Source organism: Delphinus delphis, chromosome 1, assembly GCF_949987515.2.
Source record: "Delphinus delphis chromosome 1, mDelDel1.2, whole genome shotgun sequence".
NCBI lineage: Eukaryota > Metazoa > Chordata > Mammalia > Artiodactyla > Delphinidae > Delphinus > Delphinus delphis.
In genome coordinates, this window is record NC_082683.1 from 94,929,326 (window position 1) to 94,954,349 (window position 25,024).

At 40.9% G+C, this 25,024-nt stretch overlaps 2 protein-coding genes and 1 pseudogene across 3 annotated transcripts in view; 2 read left to right on the forward strand and 1 right to left on the reverse strand.

Annotated features, from left to right (window-relative positions):
* Positions 1 to 25,024, forward strand: part of EEIG2 (EEIG family member 2) — a 150,544-nt gene that overhangs the window by 102,567 nt on the left and 22,953 nt on the right. The window contains exon 11 of one of the 2 annotated variants that reach the window (XM_060026458.1): positions 938 to 4,875. The exons of the other annotated variant lie outside the window; for it this stretch is intronic. Coding sequence (XP_059882441.1) covers positions 938 to 980 — 43 coding nt within the window. The 3' untranslated portion in view covers positions 981 to 4,875. Of the gene's footprint in view, positions 1 to 937; positions 4,876 to 25,024 lie in introns of those variants that run through there. 2 annotated transcript variants of the gene reach the window in all.
* On the forward strand, positions 10,951 to 13,022 carry LOC132421722 (importin subunit alpha-1 pseudogene; annotated as a pseudogene).
* Positions 14,017 to 24,915, reverse strand: HENMT1 (HEN methyltransferase 1). The gene is made up of 8 exons (XM_060008037.2): positions 24,632 to 24,915; positions 24,291 to 24,330; positions 21,755 to 21,883; positions 19,910 to 20,022; positions 18,059 to 18,193; positions 15,909 to 16,088; positions 15,181 to 15,358; positions 14,017 to 14,519 (listed from the first exon to the last, which is right to left on the reverse strand). The coding sequence occupies exons 1-8, from the start codon at positions 24,913 to 24,915 to the stop codon at positions 14,109 to 14,111; spliced, it is 1,470 nt and encodes a 489-aa protein (XP_059864020.2). The 3' UTR covers positions 14,017 to 14,108.

Genomic DNA, 25,024 nt, shown 5'->3' on the forward strand with positions numbered 1-25,024 from the left:
CCATATTTCATTAATAGAGGTCAGTTAGTACCTGGCATATTAGAGCAAAGGCTAAGCTGCTATAATAAAGAGACCCAAAAATAAAACGGCCAGCCTGGAGGGACAGCTTTGCCCCAGAAATGATTCATTGGTGCAGGTACCTCCATTTTGTCCTTTACCATCCTCCTTACCTGTGTTATCAAAATTGCTACCAGTCCGAGGCAAGCAATGTCCCTTTAAAGCATGTGAGGCAGAAGTTGGCATATCTCCATTCACGTTCCCTGGGGGTGAAACTTAGTCACAAGGCCACACCTGTAGACAAAGGAGTTCAGGAAATATGGTCTCTAACCAAGCAGGCTGTCCCTAGCTGAAACCATGGAAAAGGGGAGAGTAGATGTGGGAGGACAGCCAGCAGTCTGACAAACCATGCTCGTGAAGAAATAAAGCCCCTTCAAGATCATTTTCCCTTTTAATCTGCATTAGCATAGATATAATTTACAATACTGACCACCTATAAAGACATTTGCATTTGACTAAAATAATTTTTGCGCTTCCTTGTTAAATACGTTAAGACGCCACAATACTAATGCAACTAAAAACTATCATCCATTAAGTCAGCGCAAGACCTGAACTGCTAGAGTCAATATATGCTCCTGGATCTACATATAAACATGTTTGCCACAGTGTGTTGATAGTTAAGAATTTGGAAACATTACTAGATTACTGTGGGAATAAGTATGAGGTGATCAGGGACTAGACTAATCCCAGTGTATCAATGATAAACATTCAATACTTCAAGTACTTTCTCTCTGTGATATCTAATATAAACCTTGTGGATATCAAATCAAGTAGAAAATGCCTAATGCACTATCTCTTTGGGGACAAAATTAAGTGGAACAATCTCAAACACTACAGCTCACAAGTTTGAAGTTTTGTTTTGTTTTTTCCCTACTTTTAGGGTGGGGTCTGGAGCTTATGAACAAGTTGTGATCAAACGCTAGAAATCAAGCTGGTGAACTGAAGCTTCCCTAGGGGTTTAAGATGTGGTCAGTTGAGCTGTCAAGGCACTTTATTCAAGCACTTATGAGAAAGTGAACCTATTAAAAAAAAATGCGGCATGTTCATCTATCAAGAGGAAAGCCAACACTGATTTCTTCTCTGAAGGTGCCCACCACTCTCCTTTCTCACCCACCCACAGGGAACATCGGAATAGTAGTATCAGGGCAGTGTGCCGCGTGTACTTAGAGGTACACAGCTTCTGTGGTCACTGCACATAATAATGAAAAGCCTTCTTTTTTTTTTTCAAAACATCCAGTGGGAAAAACAGCACTATACATCTGAGTATAATTTTAATGTTGAAGTGTAAAACGTGTGACAGAAGTGCTTGACTGATTTGGGCTCTAATTTTTTAATTTTATGTTTGAGAGACAATAAGTGAAAATAATTTAAACTCTATAAGCTTTGCCAAGAATAGATATAATTCCTGTGAAGGAAATCTTCCATATTATACTATCACGGTATTGTACTAAGTTCATTCACTCTTTTTGATGCAATATTTGATATAAAATGTGGGTGTTCGTGATTTGGGAAGGTGTTATACTACATTTTAAACATGTAAAATGCTTAATTCTAAATGTATTAGTCATAAATTGAATAACAAATGTGAGTTATTTAAGTCTGAGATATGTGAATGGGTATAATGCTATTATTATGCAGTATGTATCATTACTTGTTAATATTAGATGAGCTACAGAACTCCCACTAGCACTATATGAGAGACCGAAGTTTAAGACTCCATATTGTTAGGCTACCATAAGACACCCTAATGTAAGAGCTCTGTTAACAGAATAATATCTGATGGTTTCAGGAGTCAAAATTTAGAACAACAGGAGGAAAATTGTGATATGGTCAGAAACAGAGCTGCCTTTTCTCTGTAAGTTCAGGCTTACATGAAACTGAAAATTATTCCAAGGAGGTAGTGGATAAAGGACAGGGGACAGCCACTTGACATCACTGACATGGACCCATGGTTTTCTGTTTTCTTCTTTACTGTATCAGAAATTAGTTATTTTGAGGCAAGAATAGAATATAACATACATCAAATAGAGCTTTTAAAATAAGAATATCTGATCTGGATCCAGTTAAATAGCACAGCAGATAAACCTTAAGAGTTTTTCTGGTCTTACATGACAGTGTCTGTATGGAAAGATCTTAATTTTCTTGGAATCACTCAGTCACTGAAGAAAAATATTGATTCTGTAGAACCAGTCATTCCCAGTCCTTACTTTCAAAACCATGTCCAAGAAATGTGCTGTGTTAGAATTACTTTGGTCTAATATTTCCATGTTGGCAAAGTCAGAGGGAAAAATATATTATGTTTTTTAATTTATTTTTAATATCCAGATTTAGAGGTTTGAAAATTTTTGAATAGTTCATGTTAGGGGTTTTTTTTTTAATATTTCAAGGATTGGGTATTCCAAATTAATTCAATACTACTTTTATAAATAGATTCTGATATTTTTTTAAAGAGATAACACCCCATTTTAGAATATCTTGAATGTTGAAAGATAGGATTTTCTGACTCATTAGTCATGCTTTTTTATTTTTTAAGATTTGTTTTGAAGAAAAAAAATTGACCTGAACATTTTAGTCTAACCAAGGAAAATATTACCTTAATGGTAAAGACATGCCGTCTGCGAATAAACAGGTGAATTGATCCATTCGTTATATATCATGGGAAGAAAAAAACAATCAAAGAAAGTTTTTAATAGAGATGTGAAGATATTGTTTAGAGAGATATTTATTATGACGTCTTAAAAACATATTTTTCTATTTTCAAAGTATTATTTCTAAGCTATGTTTTTTATTGGCACTTCTGCAGATGATTTTGCAGTTTTGAAAGTGATAATAAAAACTAGATTGTAAGTTAGGTTCAGTGAGGACATTTTTCAGATATGTAAAAGATGCTGTGATTAGGGCACTGCCCACATCTTACTCATCCTTGGCTGCCCTTGGCCCAATACCTTTATACAAGACTGGCTCTTGGTATTTAAGATGATATAGCATTATTTTTTAAGAACAAAATGTGGAGAGATTTTGAAAATCGTGCCTTTACAATTTGAGCAGCCACCAGATACATCTTGCTTAAGGTACTAGTAAGTATAACATATGTTTTGATAAGTAGAAACATTAGGAAGAAAAAAGATGACAGTGTCCGCTTTCTTCAGTGAAAGTCTGGATTTATTTTATTCTATTTTGTGTTCTATCATAATACTTTGCAATCAGATTTCATTACAGTCCTTGAAAATATTTGTTAAAGGACCTAAGTGTCTTACTTTCTAGTTTTTCTTAGAGTATATACTAGTAATATCTTAACCATATAGCTATTGAAAAAAATCTGCTTATTAAATACCAAGTCTACTTTTGGTTCCATTTTGAGTTTCAAAAATAAATCTGAAAAATTAAATCTTAATAAATTTTCAACTTTTAAATATTAAATATTTTATTTTTTTAATATTAAAGTCGAATTTTAAATCACCTAGTCCTGGAGAATTTGCAGATATATAACATTTTCTTTTTCTAATCTTACCCTAGAGAAAAAGATTGATGGTATTTTTAAAGCTAAGTATTTCTGATCAGATAATGAAGTGTCTTAAATACCTTGTTTGGGGGAAACACAGAGACCAGTCAGGAGCCCACTTCCTGTGACTTGTGCTGGTGACCAAGACTAGAGAGGATGTGAAGGGTAGCAGAGGGCAGAGAAGGCCCTGGGCCATTAGTTTACACTCTGATGGTTGACTCCCCCTTTGCGATGGTGGTGGTGAAGGCTTCTGTATACAGACAACTAATTTGGACTGGTACTTATAATCTGAGAAAGTCTTGGCCAAGAATCCTAAAGTCCACCAACCCATTTCAGCAAAATACTATCAGAGTAATGATGTCCTAACTAGATTCTTCTGTATATGTGCTTTTTGGTTTTTTAAATGGAAACCATGAGCCACTTAGCCCATTTGTTGCTAGAAGGGAAAAAAATCTCCTACTAGCCTCCAGTCACCCACACATTGAGGTATCAATGAGTTTTAATATATTAAAACATCCAGAAGTATTTTTAGAATTTAAGATTTCCATGCTAACTAGACTACCTTACAAGTTCAAGCTGATGGTATTATTAAATACTTCGTTGAAGTTCTCTGAAGTGTTAGGCTTCCATTATATATGATAATGCTCTAAAAGATACTGGGCTTATATGACAGGGTTGCATTTTATTTTAACAGACCTTTAACTGGGGCAGTTCAGAAATTATGCTTGGTCAGTTCTCTTGGATGGTGTGTCATGTTAATGTAACCTAGTACTGTAGTTGAAATTGTGTTGTGCCGTTACCCATGTGTTGGCTTAGGTACTGTACATAGTCTTAATAGCTGAGATGTTAAAGAAGATGAAGTCTAAAAATACAAAGGATGAAACATGCCTATATTAACCTGTTTTAAGACTGCTTTAGATATAAAGGCCTTATTCCCTTATATATGTGACTTTTCAGAAGATAGTATATACACAGTATATTTTAAATGGTCATGTGGGTGGTCTCTAGCTACTCTCCATATGACAAAGCTGGCAAAATTTTTTATTTACGTGGACAACAAACTCCACATTTACAAATGTTTATGTTCATCTTATGAATATAACAATGAATTCTCTTGCTGATATTCATTGACCAAATCCCACATACAGGAAGACATTTACGGTATATTCAGTTTGTTTTTTTGGAAATACATCTTACTTGGGGGATCACCTTCCTCTTAGGCATTTATTTGGTCCTCTGGAAATTGATACAGTTGTGGGTAATCATGTAAATGTTTATGAAAAATTTTTTATTGAAGTGATTCCATTAGTATTCTAATCTCTAATACATGGAGAATGACCTTCATATTTATATATTTCTTTATTTTAACCTCCCAGCTATTAATCCAGGAAATTTTTTCCTTTTCTTCGCCAAATTTTTTTATTGTAAAATATTTGAGTAATGTAAAGGTGAATCTTATACATGTTCAATAAAAATCATATCTTTAACTTTAGAATGTCGTTTATACTTTAAATTTTCAGTTAAGGTGCTTCCCTGGTGGCGCAGTGGTTGGGAGTCCACCTGCCGCTGTGGGGAACACGGGTTCGTGCCCCGGTCCGGGAGGATCCCACATGCCGCGGAGCAGCTGGGCCCGTGAGCCATGGCCGCTGAGCCTGCGCGTCCGGAGCCTGTGCTCCGCAACGGGAGCGGCCACAACAGTGAGAGGCCCACGTACCGAAAAAAAAAAAAAATTCAGTTAAGATTCTGTCAGAAATCTATCAGTTGCTTGCCAAGGAAAGAAAACCGAAGGGAAAAGACCAGCATGTAACTCCTCCCTGAGGGCTTCCCTTTATTTATGACCAGGTAGTATAGCCAGTTTACAGGCTTGAACGCCTCCAGTGAAAGACTTTTCTCTGAGACCTGAGGCAGCCCCTGCCATCCTGTGGGCATGGACTTTGGAGTAAGACAGACCTGAGTCTGAATTCAAACTCATCTCTGAACCTGTTTTCTAATCTAAGATGGTGATAATACCACCAACTCTTTTGGGTTGTGATGAAGAACACAAAAGGTAATGTAAGGAATATGCCGTAGGCACTCAGTGTTTGATCAAGCCAAAAATTTGTCTTTTTGTAGCATCTACATACATACCTTAATTCTAGTGTTAGACATATGGAAGATGGTCAATAAATGTGGCACTATTAGAGGTTAAAATTGTGACTTAAATGATACTCATAATCACCACACCCTTGTACAGACTGCTTTTCCTTTTGACTAGAATGTCCTCACAGAGCGGAAAAACAATGCCAACAAATTCTCTCTGCTGATATTCAAATTACAGCAGCAACTTCAAGTTAATAAAGAACTATGGTTCAATATGAGTTTGAACCTGATCTTTCTATGTAGATTGTCATGATTTCCCTGGACAGTGAAGATTAAGAAAGGTTACATAAGTTAAGGAGAAAGTACCCCACTTGCTGGCAGAAGCAGGGTGGGGTTATGGCCACTCTAGGGGAAACCCTCAAACCTCCTCCCCAGTACACAGGATTGTACGGGATCATCTGGGACAACTTTGTGCCGATCACAGCAGAACCTAGCAGGAGCCTCTGATCTGTCCCCTCAGACTTTTCAATATAGTTGATGTACAATATTACATAAGTTACAGGTGTACAACATAGTGATTCACAGTTTTTAACGCTTATACTCCATTTATAGTTATTATAAAATATTGGCTATATTCCCTATGTTGTACAATATATCCTTGTAGTTTATTTTATACTTAATAGTTTGTACATTTTAATCCCCTACCCCTGTGTTGCCCCTCCCCCTTCCTCTCCCCTCTGGTAACCACTAGTCTGTTCTCTGTAAGTTTGTTTCTTTGTTATATTCACTAGTTTATTTTTTAGATTCCACATATAAGTCATATCATACAGTATTTGTCTTTCTCTGTCTGACTTACTTCACTTAGCATGATACCCTCCAAGTACATCCATGTTGTTGCAAATGGCAAGATTTCATTTTTTATGGCTGAGTAGTATTCCATTGTCTATATATATACCATGTCTTTTTTATCCATTCATCTGTTGATGGGCACTTGGGCTGCTTCCATGTCTTGGCAACTGTAAATAATGCTGCTTTGAACATTGGGGTGCATTTATCTTTTCAAATTAGTGTTTTCATTTTTTTTGTATATATATATACCCAAGAGTGGAATTGCTGGGTCGTATGGTATTTCTATTTTTAGTTTTTTGAGAAACTGTCATACTGTTTCCCACTGTGGCTGCACTAATTTACATTCCCACCAATAGTGTACGAGGGTTCCCTTTTATACATTCCCTCCAGTATTTGTTATTTGTGTTCTTGATGATAGCCATTCTGACAAGTGTGAGGTGGTATCTCATTGTGGTTTTGATTTGCATTTCTCTGATGATTAGCAACGTTGAGCACCTTTTCATGTGCCCCTTGGCCATCTGTATATCTTCTTTGGGAAAACATCTATTCAGGTCTTCTGTCCATTTTTTAACCAGGTTGTTTGGGGTTTTTTTGATGTTGAGTTTTATGAGCTCTTTATATATGTTGGATATTAACCCCTTATCAGTCATATCATTTGCAAATATTTTCTCCCATTCGTAGGTTGTCCTTTCATTGATGGTTTCCTCTGCTGTGCATAAGCTTTTACATTTGATTAGGTCCCATTTGTTTATTTTTGCTTTTATTTCTATTGCCTTGGTAGACTGACCTAAGAAAACATTGCTATGATTTATGTCAGAGAATGTTTTACCTATGTTCTCTTCTAGGAGTTTTATGGCATCGTTTCTTATATTTAGATCCTTAAACCATTTTGAGTTTATCTTTGTACATGGTGTGAGGGAGTTCTAATTTCATTGGTTGATAGATAAGCTGTCCAGCTTTCACACACCACTTGTTGAAGAGACTGTCTTTTCTCCATCATATATTCTTACCTCCTTTGTCATAGGTTAATTGAGCATAGGTGTGTGGGTTTATCTCTGGACTCTGTATTCTGTTCCCTTAATCTGTTTGTGTGTTTTCATGCCAATATCACACTATTTTGATTACTGTAGCTTTGTAGTATAGTCTGAAGTCTGGAAAGGTTATGCCTCCAGCTTTGCTCTTTTTCCTCAGGATTGTTTTGGCAATTCTGGGTCTTTTGTGTTTCCATACAAATTTTTACATTTTTGTTCTAGTTCTGTGACTAATGTCCTTGGTTGGTTGTTTGGGGGTTTTTTTGAGGGAGGTTGTTGTTTTGTTTTGTTTTGGTGGTGCCACATGGCATGCAGGATCTTAGTTCCCTGACCAGGGATCAAACCCATGCCCCCTGTAGTGGAAGCACAGAGTCTTAACCACTGGACCACAGGGAAGTCCCTGTCCTTGGTATTTTGATAGGAATTGCATTGGGTCTGAAGATTGCCTTGTGTAGTGTGGTAATTTTAACAATATTATTCCAATCTATATGTTTGTGTCCTGTCCCCTCAGACCTTGCCCACGTCTCAGGCATGAGGTTCCCAGGCCCAGCCTTCTTATGACTTAACCCATCTTTCAACACCTAGTGTTTTTTCTCCCTTCCTCCCTACATCCTCTCCCTTCCTTTACCTTAGTTTACCTTTTCCTTCCTGAACATACATAGCACATACCTGGTTGCTGTACATTTAAGGAGATGAAACCTTTCTTTCCATTTGCATGATATGAAATCTTTGATGGAGCTAATCCATCACACATTACACAAAATGTAACACAAATTTAGGAAACATACAGAAAAGCCTTAAATTTAGACATTTCCTGGGTCAGTGATCTCAAACCTAATAAGGAAACGTCTGAGACCATCCTGTATGAATTAGTTTAGACCCCATTCCTATGCAATTACAGCTCAGCTAGGTTGAGATATCTCCTTAGTCATTTCTCTTAAGAAATTGACTTCACCACTAGATCTTTAAACCATTTCAGCAGTGAGTTTCCTGCGTATGCTTGGCAAAGAGTTTCAAACCTCTAAAGAAAATGGGCATAACTAGGATTTTTTTTTTTTTTTTTTTTTTTTTTTTATGTGGTACGCGGGCCTGTCACTGTTGTGGCCTCTCCCGTTGCAGAGCACAGGCTCCGGGCGCGCAGGCTCAGCAGCTATGGCGCATGGGCCCAGCTGCTCCGCGGCATGTGGGATCTTCCCGGACTGGGGCACGAACCCGCATCCCCTGCATCGGCAGGCGAACTCTCAACCACTGTGCCACCAGGGAAGCCCAACTAGGCTTTTTTTTTTTTTTTTTTTTGCATCTTATTTATATCAGGGAGTCCTCAAAGCAAATGAATGCATTTAAGTGGGAAAAGTGTGCCACCTTCTGGTACTGAACTTCAATGATTCAGTTCAAATCTACCTCTCCCACATGATCCTGTGTCTGGCTCTTCTTTCGCCTATATTCTTTGGAATTAAGACTAAAGGAAAAACATATTTTATATTTTTTCAGTACTAAATTTTAAAAATTTGAAATACTTAAAAAGATTTTAAAGCATTGCATACTTTGCTTAAATAAGGCAAAATTGTTTTTAGTATGGGATTAATGAAAGATGCTGTAAGTTCAGTGATATGATGATTCCTCCTAGAAGAGACTGGGTGATCAGCATGATAAAGGGATTCCAGACAGAGGGGCAGGGCTGGACAAAGACATAGCAATGGGAAAACACAGCCTATTCAATGAAAGCAAAGTATCTGAGTCAAGGATGAGGTGTGAAAGTAGGGAGCAATGCAGTGTTTCCAGGTAAGAATAGAATGACCAGAGTTTAATTTGACTAGTTCCAGGTAGGGTCACAGCATACAGGATGAAATGGAGTAGGTACCAATAACTGCAGCCATGCTGGCACAGAGTACATACAGTTTGACAGGAACTTAGAAACCAACAGATAAATGGGCAGAGGCCCTTGACAGTTAACTTTCAAAAGACAGGTGTATAACTAGCCTTCCCCTGGCTTCAAAAACTAGTCACAAAAGAGGTGAAATTAACATTTACTGTACCAACTTGACTTCCAGCTCCTACAAGCTGGCTTGCTAGATCTCACCAATACTCTTAAATGTTCCCTATTTCAGGATATCCCCAAAGATGTGCACCGTATTCAATGATAAATCATGGTGACCATAGTTAACACCTGCATCTTCCATGAACATATAATCAAGATTCCACCGTGGCACTGGTGGCAGTGCTTAGTCCCTGACCTCCAGTCTACAGCTGCTCAGCTCAGTCTCCACAGTACCAGCTGTAATGAGGTGATTTTGTTGGCACCTAAACTCTAGCTGAGGGCGTTAATTTCATTTGGAATAATTTCCTGACAGAAATGAGCCCCAGGGGCTTGAGAGCAATACTTTAAAGAGAGCTGAACTGCTGGGTATGCTGTAGACAGGAGGGTTAGAAAGGCAAGAGAGGGTGGGGAGGTGAGAAGCTAAGGGAAGGATGTGGAGACTGGTGCTGTGTAGAAGTGCTCTGTGAGTCTTGTGGAGACACTGAAGGGATTTCACATCTCAGTTGTGTGGCAATTGCACCAGAAGGAGTGCTGTGAGCTTCTCAGAAATTCTTTTTTTATATTTATTTATTTTTGGCTGTGTTGGGTCTTCGGGCTTTCTTCATTGTGGTGCACAGGCTCCTCGTTGTGGTGGCTTCTCATTGCAGAGCACAGGCTCTGGGCACATGGGTTTCAGTAGTTGCAGCACGCAGGCTCAATAGTTGTGTGTCATGGGCTCTAGAGCACAGGCTCCGTAGTTGTGGCACACGGGTTTAGCTGCTCCACGGCATGTGGGATCTTCCCGGACCAGGGCTCAAACCCGTGTCCCCTGCACTGGCAGGCGGATTCTTAACCACTGCGCCACCAGCGAAGTCCTGTGAGCTTCTCAGAAATTCTTAAAGGGGTTTTGGAATTGCCCAGACCGTGGAAATAGGAATTACAGGCAAATCTTACTCAGAACAAGGGGGAGGGAAGTTCCACCTAATACCTGGCAACACAAATTTCAACCTGCTCTGGTGGGTGGGCCATGGTGGTGCCAGTGGTGGTAATTTTCCCACAAAAATCTGCAGCTAAAACTCTTCCCCCTTACAGAACCACATTTTTCATCGTCATACAGTGCACTTTAACTCCTTGGAGCCAAGTTCGCTATTCGTAAGGCCTTTGTAGTTACAAAACTGTGGCCCATTCAGGTGGTTTTCCAAAAAAATGCAACAACCTGCCCCCCAAAAGGCCACTAGTTCTTGCAAAATTGGAATTTACTTGTACTTAACTGGGAACGAGAAACCTTTAATACCTTTCTAGGAAGTGAAATGGAAGGGTTGGGGGCAAACTGTTGAGGGAGATTTAATTTCTTCTTTACATCCTTATGAGCAGTCTGGGTTTTTAGCATGAACTTGAATTACTATTACCGTTTATTAAAAAGGAGATGTAGGGCTGACCGTGGTGGATGTTTTGAGGGCAGCCGAGCTGCCTCTTGTGGAAGCTTGAACTGGCTGTGTAGCTTTCTCCCTTTGTCTCATAACCATGTCCACCAATGAGAATGCTAATTCACCAGCCGCCCGCCTTAACAGATTCAAGAACAAGGGGAAAGACAGTACAGAAATGAGGCAGCGCCGAATAGAAGTTAATGTGGGGCTCAGGAAAGCTAAGAAGGGTGATCAGATGCTGAAAAGGAGAAATGTCAGCTCTTTTCCAGATGATGCTGCTTCTCCACTGCAGGAAAACCACAACAACCAGGGCACTGTAAATTGATCTGTTGATGACACTGTCAAAGGCATAAGTAGCAACAACTTGGAAAGCCAGCTCCAAGCTACTCAAGCTGCTAGGAAACTGCTTTCTAGGAAAAAACAGCCCCCCATAGACAACATAAACCGGGCGGGTTTGATTCCAAAATTTGTGTCCTGCTTGGGCAGAACTGACTGTAGTCCCATTCAGTTTGAATCTTCTTGGGCCCTCACTAACATTGCTTCCGGGACATCAGAACAGACCAAGGCTGTGGTAGATGGAGGTGCTATCCCAGCATTCATTTCTCTGTTGGCATCTCCCCACGCTCACATCAGTGAACAAGCTCTGTGGGCTCTAGGAAACATTGTAGGTGATGGCTTGGTTTTCTGAGACTTGGTTATCAAGTATGGTGCAGTTGACCCGCTGTTGGCACTCCTGGAGGTTCCTGATTTGTCATCTTTAGCACATGGTTACTTACGTAATCTCACCTGGACACTTTCAAATCTTCGTCCTAACAAGAATCCTGCACCACCCCCCTTAGACGCTGTTGAGCAAGTTCTTCCTACTTTAGTTCGTCTCCTGCATCACGATGATCCAGAAGTTTTAGCTGATACCTGCTGGTCTGTTTCCTACCTTACCAATGGTCCAAATGAACAGATTGAAATGGTTGTGAAAACCGGGGTTGTACCCCAACTTCTGAAGCTTTTAGGAGCTACAGAATTGCCAATCGTGACTCCCGCGCAGAGCCATAGACAATATCGTCACTGGGACAGATGAACAGACTCAAGTTGTAACAGATGCAGGAGCACTTGCCATCTTTCCCAGCCTGCGAACAAACTCCAAAACAAATACTCAGAAGGAAGCTACGTGGACAATGTCAAACATCATGGCTGGCCGCCAGGACCAAATAAAACAAGCTGTACATCATAGATTAGTCCCGTTCCTTGTTGGCGTTCTCTCTAAGGCAGACTTTAAGGCACAGAAGGAAGCTATATGGGCTGTGACCAAACTATACACGTGGCGGAACAGTTGAGCAGATCGTATACCTTGTTCATTGTGGCGTAATAGAGCCGTTGATGAACCTCCTAACTGCGAAAGACACCAAAATTATTCTGGTTACTCTGGATGCCATTTCAAATATCTTTCAGGCTGCTGAGAAACTAGGTGAAACTGAGAAACTTAGTATAATGATTGAAGAATGTGGAGGTTTGGACAAAATTGAAGCTCTACAAAACCATGAAAATGAGTCTGTGTACAAAGCTTCATTAAACTTGATTGAGACGTATTTCTCTGTGGAGGAAGAGGTAGACCAAAATGTTGTGCCAGCAACTACCTCTGAAGGGTTTATGTTCCAAGTTCAGGATGGCACTGCTGGGACCCTCAACTTGTAGACTGTACACCTGAGGCATTAAGTTGTTTGTTGTGTACTGTGTTTGGTAGAAGTTTGTCTTACTGTTTCTCTACTAAGAACTCTTTTTATACATGGTTTGTTATTGTAGCACTTTTTACAAAGAAACTATACTTGAACAGTTCTAAACTGTACATACTGTATGGAGCTTCTCCTCTCAACGGGTTTCTTATTTCTATGTGTAATTTCATATCTTGCAGTGCCCTGTAAATAAAGATTAAATTCCACCCTTTTCTTTACTTCAAAAAAAGAAGCAGATGTGGGCTTCCCTGGTGGCGCAGTAGTTGAGAGTCCGCCTGCCGATGCAGGGGACACAAGTTCGTGCCCCAGTCCGGGAAAATCCCACGTGCCACGGAGCGGCTGGGCCCGTGAGCCATGGCTGCTGAGCCTGTGCGTCCGGAGCCTGTGCTCCACAACGGGAGAGGCCACAACAGTGAGAGGCCCACGTACCGCTAAAAAAAAAAAAAAAAAAAGCAGCAGATGTAATCATTAAAAAGAATGGAGTACAAATAGTTGGAAGTGAATTTATAAAATATATTACTAATGATAAAGCTGCATCAAAATGTATAATACCATATAAGTGAAATAATTGATATCCGAATAGATATTTTATCCACTGGAATTCTATGAGGAATGGTGGACTCTCTAAGAAAAGCAGTGAATTTGAGAGTCAGGAAGTTCTCAGTGGTGTTCCCAATGGCAGGCATTAAGGAAAAAGTTTAAAGTCTACAACGTTTAGGGAATTCCCTGGTGGTCCACTGGTTAGGACTCCCCACTCTCACTGCCAAGGGCTCGGGTTCAGTCCCTGGTCAGGGAACTAAGATCCCTCAAGCTGTGCGGTGCAAAGTTTGCTTTAAATTCCATCAATGAAAAGATTTTTAAATTATGTAAAACATTTCTTCCAGGACTTCCCTGGTGGTGCAGTGGTTAAGAATCTGCCTGCCGATGCAGGGGACACGGGTTCGTGTCCCAGTCTGGGAGGATCCCACATGCCGCAGAGCGGCTGGGCCCGTGAGCCATGGCCGCTGCACCTGTGCGTCCGGAGCCTGTGCTCCACAACGGGAGAGGCCACAACAGTGAGAGGCCCACGTACCGTAAAAAAAAAAAAAACACAGGCAATGTTTTAATTATGAAGTTTTGTTCCTTTCAAATACCTGCATTCCTGTTTTGTATGTGTTTTAGGCTAAGTATTACAGGTTAGAATTTAGCCCAGAGTAGGTAGAAGTTTTAAAGTTACTCTACCCCTAGGAAAAGATTTTAAACACTATTAGATAATCCAGTTTTCTTTAAAAACTCTTTAATGTCACATTCAACACACAAGAAAAAGAAAGTTAGGTGATTTTTAAATTAAAAGTTACCTGAATTATGGCTGCACAAAGTTTAAATTCTAAATGAGCCCAATTATTGCTAAGACCCTGAATGTCAGGAAATAAAGAAGGCTCAGTAGTCACCACAATCATGCAAATCAACCTTCACTGCAGAACCATCGCAGTTCAGTTCTACTACATCAGCAAGAAACTCTCTCAGCTTCTCTACATTACCACATATGTGCCCCAGCCTGGGATAAGCAATGATTCTCTCCAGGGGTACGTAAAACTTATCTCCAATACAGAAGGGTTGGGGAATCATCTCCATGGCTTTGTCTGCCTCTGTGAGTACTGGAACTGGAGGGTCTGAGATGAATTTTCTTGTTGGGTTGCCAGTGTCTGCAGACTCAGGTTCCAATTCATGCTGTCTCAGACTCACTTGATATCTCCGTTTCATTCTGTTCACCTCTCGGTACACTAGATAAGTCACTACACGTCTACAGTAATCCATTTGCTGTAAACTCGGGTATGAGGTCGTATAAATCTGAAGAGAAAAAAATGCAAAAGACTGGGAATAGAAGAAAATTTTCAAAACCACTAGTAACCTGTTACCACATTAGAATTAACTATGTACAGATTAAGCATATGTACATGTCAAACCCTACCCTTTGTGAATGCTACAATTATAATGGGAGTCCAGAACTATTGACATAGACACTCTTCACCATATTCTTTTTTTTTTTTTTTTTTGCAGTACGCAGGCCTCCCACCGTTGTGGCCTCTCCCGTTGCGGAGCACAGGCTCCGGACGCGCAGGCTCAGCGGCCATGGCTCACGGGCCCAACCGCTCTACGGCATGTGGGATCTTCCCGGACCGGGGCACAAACCCGTGTCCCCTGCATTAGCAGGCAGACTCTCAACCACTGCGCCACCAGGGAAGCCCCACCATATTCTTCATCATACATACCTCCCAAAACCAGAAACTGCTAATCCTAACAGATTACAAAAGCGGGAGGGTGGTTTGCTGGAGCAAACAGCCTGGAAGTATTTCTAAGACAACAGCAGATCATTCTCTGTAACATGCTTGGAGACACTGTGGGGCACGGGATTCTCCTCAAAAAAGGTCATTTACACTTCTCTATAGTAGGGACTCATTTCACCATCCCAATAAATGAACTTGCTCTCAGAGCCACAAAGAATACTCACAACTTCATAAACATGTTCGCCGCCATGGTGCTCCAAAACAGCAGATTCAGGTGCCTTTGCTATTTTCCGGAAGACCCCTATCTGGGTACAACATCCAACATCCTCAGCTCCTGCTGGTGGTTCTCCCACACCAGTAAACTCCACAGAGTAACTGTAGTGATTGGCCACGTCTAAAGCCCTAAAGTCAAAACAAAGAGAAAAATCATTTTTCCAAACTATTGTTAAACAACCATTTCCAGTAGAATAGGACATGAAAATTACAAGACAAAAAACAAGCTGCAATTCCTCCAACACCACCTAATGCCATATCACGGGGTTTGCTTATTTCCGTTAAGAGCGTTAAGGCAATGACAGTGTCAGTTTCCCAGTAACCACCAGAATATGGAGCAGTATGCAGGGATGGACAAGGAAACCAGAAGGGCTATAATCCCAACTCCTATTTGGGTTTGCAATTATGCCAGAACATGACCATCTGTCATGCTCCTGGGAGGTAACTCCTGATACCTTCACGTGAAAGGTACCTGCTGCCCACACACCCTTTCCACACGTGCCTGCCTGTGGGACCTGACAGAGAAAATAACGCCCAAATGTGGTGGTTTCTTAATGATTATATGCTAAGTTGCACTTTGGGAATAAAATAGGAAATAAATTGTAGATAATAAGATATACTTCATAGGGTTTAAAACTCCAGCACAGTCACAAAAAAACAAAAACACTTAAGAACTTACCAGGTCTGAAACTGCATTCTACTCCACTCAAATTTGTGATCTGAATCTCTGAAGACTGCAGATGGAAACAGGGAATTGAAATCAGAGTTCGGTGTGCTGATGACAATCATGGCTGGAGACATGTACCCAAATACGACTTCAGGAAACTTCGCCAGATCTTCTGAATCAAAATGTTCTATTCTAAAGTGGTAAGTGAGAAAGATATGAGTAAACCTAGCTTCACTTGCAAGTAGTTTCCTAATTGATGTAGCAAAACAACTTCTAACCATGGACCTCTCAGACCAGATAAGAGAAATATGGTTCAGCATTATTCACAATAGCCAAAAGGTGGCTGTAAACGGATGAATGGATAAGCAAACTGTGATACATACAATGGAATATTCAGCCTTAAAAAGGAAACTCAGACCCAGGCTGCACGCGATGACACGTATCATTGCTCCTTGGCTCTTCAACGAATGCTCTAATGTTCTCCATAAGTAATTTCAAACATTAGGCACCTACTACGTGCCAGACAACAGGAAATACAAAAGGAAAACACTCTGCTCTAGAGGACACATTACTAAAAACTGGAAATCTGAACACAATACCAGGTAAACTGACCCCAGAATAAGACCCTTAACTACTATTAAAAGGTCATTAAGAGACATCTTGGTTTCTGAATACCATTTCCCATTAAAAGGAACCAGAAATGGCAGACTGGGAAGGAAAAGTAGACAACCAGCCTGGTACATCTTGCTACGCCAGAAATAAAGTGCTCAAAAAGGGACAGACATATCACAAGGACACAGGAGCCAGCCTGAAGGGACCCCCACTGACCAATCTTGGGAAGATCTGAGCAACAAAATATAGTAAGTTACAAACCATTTAAAAAAATAGAAATTCATGAGTTCATACTGATGATAATTAAGTGAGGTGGGAGGGCTACTGACTAGTAAATATAGAGAAGTGCTGAAATTGCAAAAACCATTTGCCACCATATAATGTAGGGAAATTTGCGGGGGGAAATATGGATGAGTGACAAGATATGTGTATGGTCTACAGTCTCCAGACTGCTTATCAGTTGTCAGAGGTGAGGGGGATGAGGGGGAGTAGTAATTGTACAGCTAAGCAACCACACCTTGACAGGGAAGATCAAAATTAACCTCCCCAAGGACAAACAGATATTGGTGCCTCCAGATGGAATGACCCGAGGATCCAAATAACATCTTCAGTGCTCTACTGTGTTCCAGGAATGCATAGCCTGAGTCTAATCATTAAAAGCCAAAAATGAAAAATATTCTTATTAAAAATAAAGGGAAGGGCTTCCCTGGTGGCACAGGGGTTAAGAATCCGCCTGCCAATGCAGGGGACATGGGTTCGAGCCCTGGTCCGGGAAGATCCCACATGCCACGGAGCAACTAAGCCCGTGCGCCACAACTACTGAGCCTGCGCTCTAGAGCCCGCGAGCCACAACTACTGAGCCCGCGTGCCTAGAGCCCGTGCTCCACGACAAGAGAAGCCACCGTACCACAACGAAGAGTAGCCCCCGCTCGCCGCAACTAGAGAAAGCCCGCGCACAACAGCAAAGACCCAACACAGCCATAAGTAAATAAATAAATTTTAAAAGTAAAAATAAATAAAAGGAACTGGGGAATTCCCTGGTGGTCCAGTGGTTAGGACTCAGAGCTTTCACGGGGTTCAATCCAGGGTCGGGGAACCAAGATACCGCAAGCCCCGAGGCGTGGCCAAAAAAGAAAAGAAAAAAACAGGAATTGGTTATTTAATACTGAATTTATTAAGGGCAAAGGGTAAAACCTACCCATTTTCTGAACCTTAAATGGTTCAGAAAAAAAAAATGTGTGGAGGGAGAGGGAGACAGCAGGAGAGCACATATACACAAGATAAAATAAAGAAAATGTTAATCTGTGAATCAGGATAAAGGATATGGGTGTTCCTAGTGCTTTATACATTTTGCATCTTACCTATAAACTTGAAATCATTTCCAAACAAAAAGTTGAAAAGGGCCAGTAAAAAGCCAATCCCAGCTGACAAGCAATTTTATTTACAAATAACTCAGATTATGACAAATATTTAGGACACTAAATTACTGAGACTAATTCATTCCAATTTTTCAAATGAATGTATACAGTAAGAATCAGTTTAATACTTACAATTCAATACATGCTACCAAATCAAATCCAAGCAGACGACAGTCTTTCTCCAAAACAGAACCGTGATACAAGGTAATAACTAAATCCAGCTCTCGAGGATCCAGATGATCCCCCATGCATGGGGACAGCCTAGACCTGCAGAAGCATTATTGCAGAAGGAACATTTGAACACACATGATCTATTTGGAATATCTTACCAGCTACAGAAACTCTGATCCTCTGATAAATGATCTGCTTACATTGGTAAGTCTGACATGGCCTGTTTCCATGACTTGCTGTATTAAGCACAAGGTCATAGGGTCACTTCCTCTCTCATAGGGCATTTTTTTAATACATCTTTATTGGAGTATAATTGCTTCACGATGTTGTGTTAGTTTCTGTTGTACAACAAAGTGAATCAGCTATACATATACATATATCCCCATATCCCCTCCCTATCCCACCCCTCCTGAGCTGATCTGCCTGTGCTATGTGGCTGCTTCCCACTAGCTATCTGTTTTACAATTGGTAGTGTGTATATGTCAATGCTACTCTCACTTTGCCCCAGCTTCCCCTTCCCCCCCCAGCCCCCTTTGTCCTCAAGTCCATTTTCTATGTCTGTGCCTTTATTCCTGCCCTGCCACTAGGTTCATCAGTACCTTTTTTTTTTTTTTTTAGATTCCATATATATGCGTTAGCATACAGTATTTGTTTTTCTCTTCTGACTTACTTCACTCTGTATGACAGACTCTAGGTCCATCCTCTTCACTACAAATAACTCAATTTCGTTTCTTTTTGTGGCTTGAGTAATAATCCATTGCATATATGTGCCACATCTTTTTTATCCATTCATCTGTCGATGGACATTTAGGTTGCTTCCATGTCCTGGCTATTGTAAATAGTGCTGCAATGAACATTGTGGTACATGACTCTTTTTGAATTATCTCATAGGGCATTGAATGGCCAATGAGAATAAGATTTTTAATATTTGATATTCCTCTCATTATTAATACTTTTGGTTCTCTCACCTCACTTTGGATCAGTGATTTTCAATTTTTTGTTCTTTAGAAGAAAAACATTCTTAAAACAATCTGTGGAAGTCATATATGAGTGAGACTCATTCAAACTGAAGGAGGCCTCGGGCTTCTACCCCAGTGTTGTGGCAATTTAAATCCGCTGCTATAAGTTATCTTGGTGTTCAGCATTAGACTTTGCTGTTTGAAATTGAATTTGCAATGCTTTGATTGCTATAATTACTGAATTGAAGCTATACTTTCTACATAGGTAGAAGCAAAACTTCTAGGTATTATTCACAACATACAGGCAAATCACTGTCGTGGTAAAGGCATTATTTGGTGAGCCTGGGGCTCTCATAGTGCCTCCTTTTAAACAAGTTATAAAGAACTTGTATAAAAAACACTTCATCTGAGTGTAGAGAAGAAACGTTATGGACACCAAGGCGGGGAAAGTGGCAGGGGGGTCGTGGTGGTGTGATGAATTGGGAGATTGGGATTGACATATATACAATAATATGTATAAAATAGATAAGAACCTGCTGTATAAAAAAATAAGTTCAAAAAAACACCACTTTATCTGGGAATTCCCTGGCGATCCAGTGGTTAGGACTCTGCGCTTTCACTGCTGAGGGCCCAGGTTCAATCCCTGGTCACAGAACTAAGATCCCACAAGCTGCCTGGCCATAAAAAATATTTTTTTTAATTAAAAAAACAACCTACTTCATCTAACTATAATTAATAGTGCCACTAGTTTTACAACATCGTAAAGCAACTATACTCCAATAAGAATTAATTTTTTTAAAAAGTGCCACTAGTTTTAGACTAATGCATAATTATTTTAGAAACTCAGTATTACCCATTCCATTTAAGTCTCCCTTCATTGATATCCACTCCAACAAGCTCTTCAATGCACTTTTGGTATTTTAATATCATTAGGAGGCATACATCACCACACCCCAAGTCTGCAACCTGTAGATAAGAAAGAATGTTATTTCAAAGACATTATAGCCAGAAGTCACATATGATCAAGCATGTTTTTTTTTCTAGAAGGAGTGGGTATCAAAAGAATTATACAGTATCTTTTTGGTAGAAAAAATAAACAAAAAGAAAATTAACCAGAAACATTGTAAACCTGGGGGGAAAAAAATAAGGCCTGTTAACCTCCCATGACCTACTAGAGTGTCTGGACAATAAACTAACTCAAGTATCAAGGTATATCCTAGGGGCCTGGCACAGGGAGAGCACACATGACAGGCAAGTGTGCTAAGAGGAATCTGTGTCTCTGAGAAGCTTCAACAAGATTTAGAAAAGGATGCTCACCAAATATACCAGGATATAGCTTGATCTTGTTAATCTAATCCCCTTAATATATATTCACACATTCTTAAAGATTTTTATTAAATCTGTTTTCTTCATCACACAACAGTCTTCATTAACCACAGGTAAGTTACCTATATTTCTGAACTCCACTTTAGGTGAAAACGGCAAATGAAGATAACTCATGACAGACGCTTAAAAGTACCCACACCCAAAAAGATGTGCAATCTAAGTTGCACCCATGGTTATTCAGTAATTTTCCTCTTTGAGGCAGGCACATTTATGGGATGGTGGAAGAATGGGAACACAGAATTGAAAAACGAAAATCTAGTTTCAGAAAGCAAATCACAGGAAGCAATGAACTGTACTAATTTTTAAACAGTATACCCAATTTTCTTCCAAGCAGGAATTGAACTGAAACTATACTAAGGATACATGAGCCCCATCACTACCTACAAACTACATAGCAAAAAGAAGTTTGTAGAGTTTAACTTTACAAAACTCATGAGAGAAACCACCATTTTCCTTAAGAAGTCTGTCATCCTTTAGCCTGTAACTGACCCTATAGACTTCAGATATTCACTGGGCCTAGCCAGCTCCCTTGGTCCTATGAAATCCAAACACTGACACAGAAGGGAGGTGTTACCCAGACAAAATCCAGTGCCAGCACTGATCATGAACCTTTGCCACAAAGGGAAAGCGAATAAATGCCAAGGGCTCCTTGCCTTTCCCCCACCATTATTACCTAATTAAAAAGAACCACAGGACCTATGTCCACAAGACTAGTCTGCTTGATGTTCGGACTAAATGCTCTAGAAACGTGGAACACATAAAGATCACATCCAATGGTAAAATGTCAAGATTTTCTTCACATCTGAAACTGGCAATGTTGAATTTTACTGGAGCTCTGTGCACCTGGTAAACAGGTTAAAGGTATCCACCTATGTTTTGTATTTCCAGAAAGGGCTTTCAGAAGGTACCATATTCCCCCACACTCACAGATGCTGCCTAGTGTTCCCATTCTTTGCCTTGAGTGACTACCTTGACTACTTGTCCCAAAATTCTCCTCCCTCCAGGCCCCTGAACATTGGACTGTATTCAGCTAAGGATCCCTCCCAGAAAATAGGCTGGTTTCAGGGTTCACACATTCCACTATCCAATCATACCACCCTTTTATCCCACTTCCACTCATCCTCCTTTCTATAAAAGAAAAATCCTTTTTGCTCATTAAGACAGATGCTCTTCCTATGCAACCCTTTCCCTCCTTGCAAAAGTCTTTTTGTATAGTCTCTGCTTACTTGCTAAGTCCTTACTAAGATTTTTTTATTTGACAAAGCATTACATAAGGCATTATAAACAAATGTTTGGAAAGAGAAATACCTACCTTCTTGGGTTGATGTTGCTCCACTAATTTTTTAACGAATTGGTAACGCTGTTTGTATAATGGAGGATTAAACTTAATTATCTTCTTGTTGGGGACTTCTTCAACATTACCATCAACCACACTATTGCACTGAAAGTTTACAAACAAAATAAAAGGGGGAGAGGGGGAAGTGTTCTAATCATGCATCACTTAAGGAATTAAATAAGAAGAACGTTTTATGTCCCCCAACCACTTCAAAGAATACATAGGCCCTTAAATCATCTCAAGTCCTAAGATCAGGTGGCACTGTGCTTCCTCCACACTTCATTTCATTTAAGCCTCCTCTCATGTCTTTTAAGTGATTATCTGGCTCTAATTCTCCCTATAGCCTAGAGTCGGCTGAAGAGAAAATTACTTATGAATGCACTTAATAAAACAATTGTAAGTGTCCTAGCCACACGGGACTTTTAGTGGAGTGAACTGCCAAAGCCTGGGGTCCAGGTCGGCAGGAGGCTAGAAGCTGTTTATAACTGACAAAGATTCTCCTTAACCAAACTGAAGTCAGACTGAGCCGCCTTTTTTTTTTTAATTAATTTTTATTGGAGTAGACTTGTTTTACAATGTTGTGTTAGTGTCTGCTGTACAGCAAGTGAATCATGGGCCCTCTTTTGACTACACCTACCTGGACCCTATCCTATCTTTGGGTGGCCTGGCCCAGTTTTAGCAGGAATCCTGCTAAGTCACCCCCACTTGATATCTGCCCAATCTGTATCTGATCAAACACCTCATCCCCTGCCCTCGATGTATGATCAAGCTGGCCCACCTTCAGAAGCCTATCAAGTAGGTTTAGCAAGAACCCCATACCCTTGATGGGGTTCTCCTCTCTTTTCCATCCACTGATTCCCTCACTCTGCTCATACGCTATAAATCCCCCCCACCCCCCCACCCCCATCTATTGCATGGATTTGGGCCCCACCCCTCTCCCCTACTGCAGTGCTCTTATTGCAATAGTCCTAAGCAGTTTTCCTTTTTAATAGTCTTATTCAGAGCCTTTTACAAATGTCAAAATTTCCTTGACATGACCCCAGTAGAAAATAATGTCATGATTAACCCATAACTGCTGTTACTGCTGTTCCTAAATAATAGTCTTATAAAGGAATACAGTCCAAAAGGCAGTAGGGGGCTTCCCTGGTGGCGCAGTGGTTGAGAGTCCGCCTGCCGATGCAGGGGACACGGGTTCGTGCCCCGGTCCGGGAAGATCCCACATGCCGCGGAGCGGCTAGGCCCGTGAGCCATGGCCGCTGAGCCTGCGCGTCCGGAGCCTGTGCTCCGCAACAGGAGAGGCCACAACAGTGAGAGGCCCGCGTACCGCAAAAAAAAAAAAAAAAAATCAAAAGGCACTAGGGCATTGCTGTCCAATAGAAATATGCAATCTTCTCATAGCCTACTTTTAATGTTTTTAAGAAGGTGTAATTATATTAACCAATATATCTGAAATATTTCAAGATAAAATCAGAAATGCTTGATCTGTATTTGAATTTCAAAAAAAAGGTACATTTAAAAAGATTCACATACCCAAGTTATTCCAAACATTAAATGTTTTCCAATAATGAAATTTTTTAAAACTAATATTAAAGTCAAGTGAAGTTCCGTTCCTCAGCTGTTCAAGCCACATCTCAAGTATTCAATAACCATGTGTAATATAACCATTTTATATTGTAAAAAGGACTTGAGCATCCGCGAGTTTTGGTGTGCACGGGGCGTCCTAGAACCAATACCCCAGGGAATACGAAGGGAGGACTGTACCTCACAGTACATCGCGAGGATGACTCTTCCAAGTCATACAGCAGGCCACGAAAGGAAGCCTTACCTCTATGTTGTTTTCTGCCATTGTTTTCAAGTTTCGTTGAGACAAAAATAAATATGTCTCCTTCAATCCCTAGGAATCAGCAACGACTAGGCTGTAAATACAATATACCAGTTTTTGTAGAAGAGAAGCCTGGACTGTATAGCTGCCTAGATCATTGAGAAGGAAGAGAGCAAGCTTTCTTCTTTCTCTTTACATTTAATCCACAGAATTTATCCAGGAAGTTCTGTTTCAGACAATATCAAAGAGGCTCAGGAAGCTGGGCATGCTGGGCACGCAAGTAACTTTCCGCCACGCCAAACACATGCAATAACACCCATTCTTTCCTTTTACTATTAGTTTGATACAAACTGAGCAATTTTATCAGTTGTGACTATTTCATTAAAGCCCTCAACCTCACTCAAATTGCTTTCAACTACTCTTTCACACATGGTCGAAATGAAATTTAAAGAGAAAAGCGTCCTAAGCAAGTGATAAACTAAAGGTGCTCCAGCATATATCCAATTCACTACTGGCCTTGAATTTAAGTTTTAGTTCTCTATTACACACCTCTATCAACTACAACTCAGTCTAAAAAGTAGGCATGTCAATCTAACTTTTGAGTTATTCTCTAAATCTAACTCCGAAACCCTCCTCAAGCGAGCCAGCGTTAAGGCATTTATGCAACTATTACCTTCGAGTAAGAAGTACCTCCAAATGCACAAGCAGAGCGCGGCGGCCACCAGCAAAACTGCAGAGAAGAGCGGGTCCCGCAGAGCGTCGCCTGCGTTTAACTCCGGGCCCCGCCCCTGACGCCTGCGCACGCGCCGCCTCGCCACTTGACATTACCCGCCCGCCGCCACACATGCGGTCTCCGCGCCTGCGCCGTCGGCTCGGCCGAGGGGCACACTACTCCGCCCGAGGCGTCCAGAGCCCAGCCCGGGGACCATCCCTATTCCTCTAGGCTCCCGGCTCCAAGACGTCGGTTTTGTGTCTCTTAACGACCTATGTTGGCGCATTCCCCAAAGCCATTTCTACGTGTTCATCCTCACCTTGGCGGGGGGACCACGGTCCCTGCCACGTCCCTCCTCGCGAGCGGCTGCGACCCGCCCCAGCCGCCCAGGAGCCGCGACTGTTGGATCGAGGCGGTGCCTCGCTCGGGGTGTCCGCGGTCGCGAGCAGGGCCTCCGGCTCTGACGGCTGTTGGATTCGTGGCTCTCCCCGTGCGCGGCAAAGAGCTGAAAACAGCCCCGGCCAATGGAAGGTGGCAAGAGGAGCGGCCAGGCTGAGCGCAAGCCGCATAGCGGCTCGTGTCCGAATCAGCCAACGCTCCCATTCCCAGAACAATCCACAAGGACCTTAAAGCGGATCCTGGTCTGCCTGAAGTTGGGCCAATAACATCTGAACTCAGAAAAACCTTCAGACCTTTCAGCCCGTACTACCGC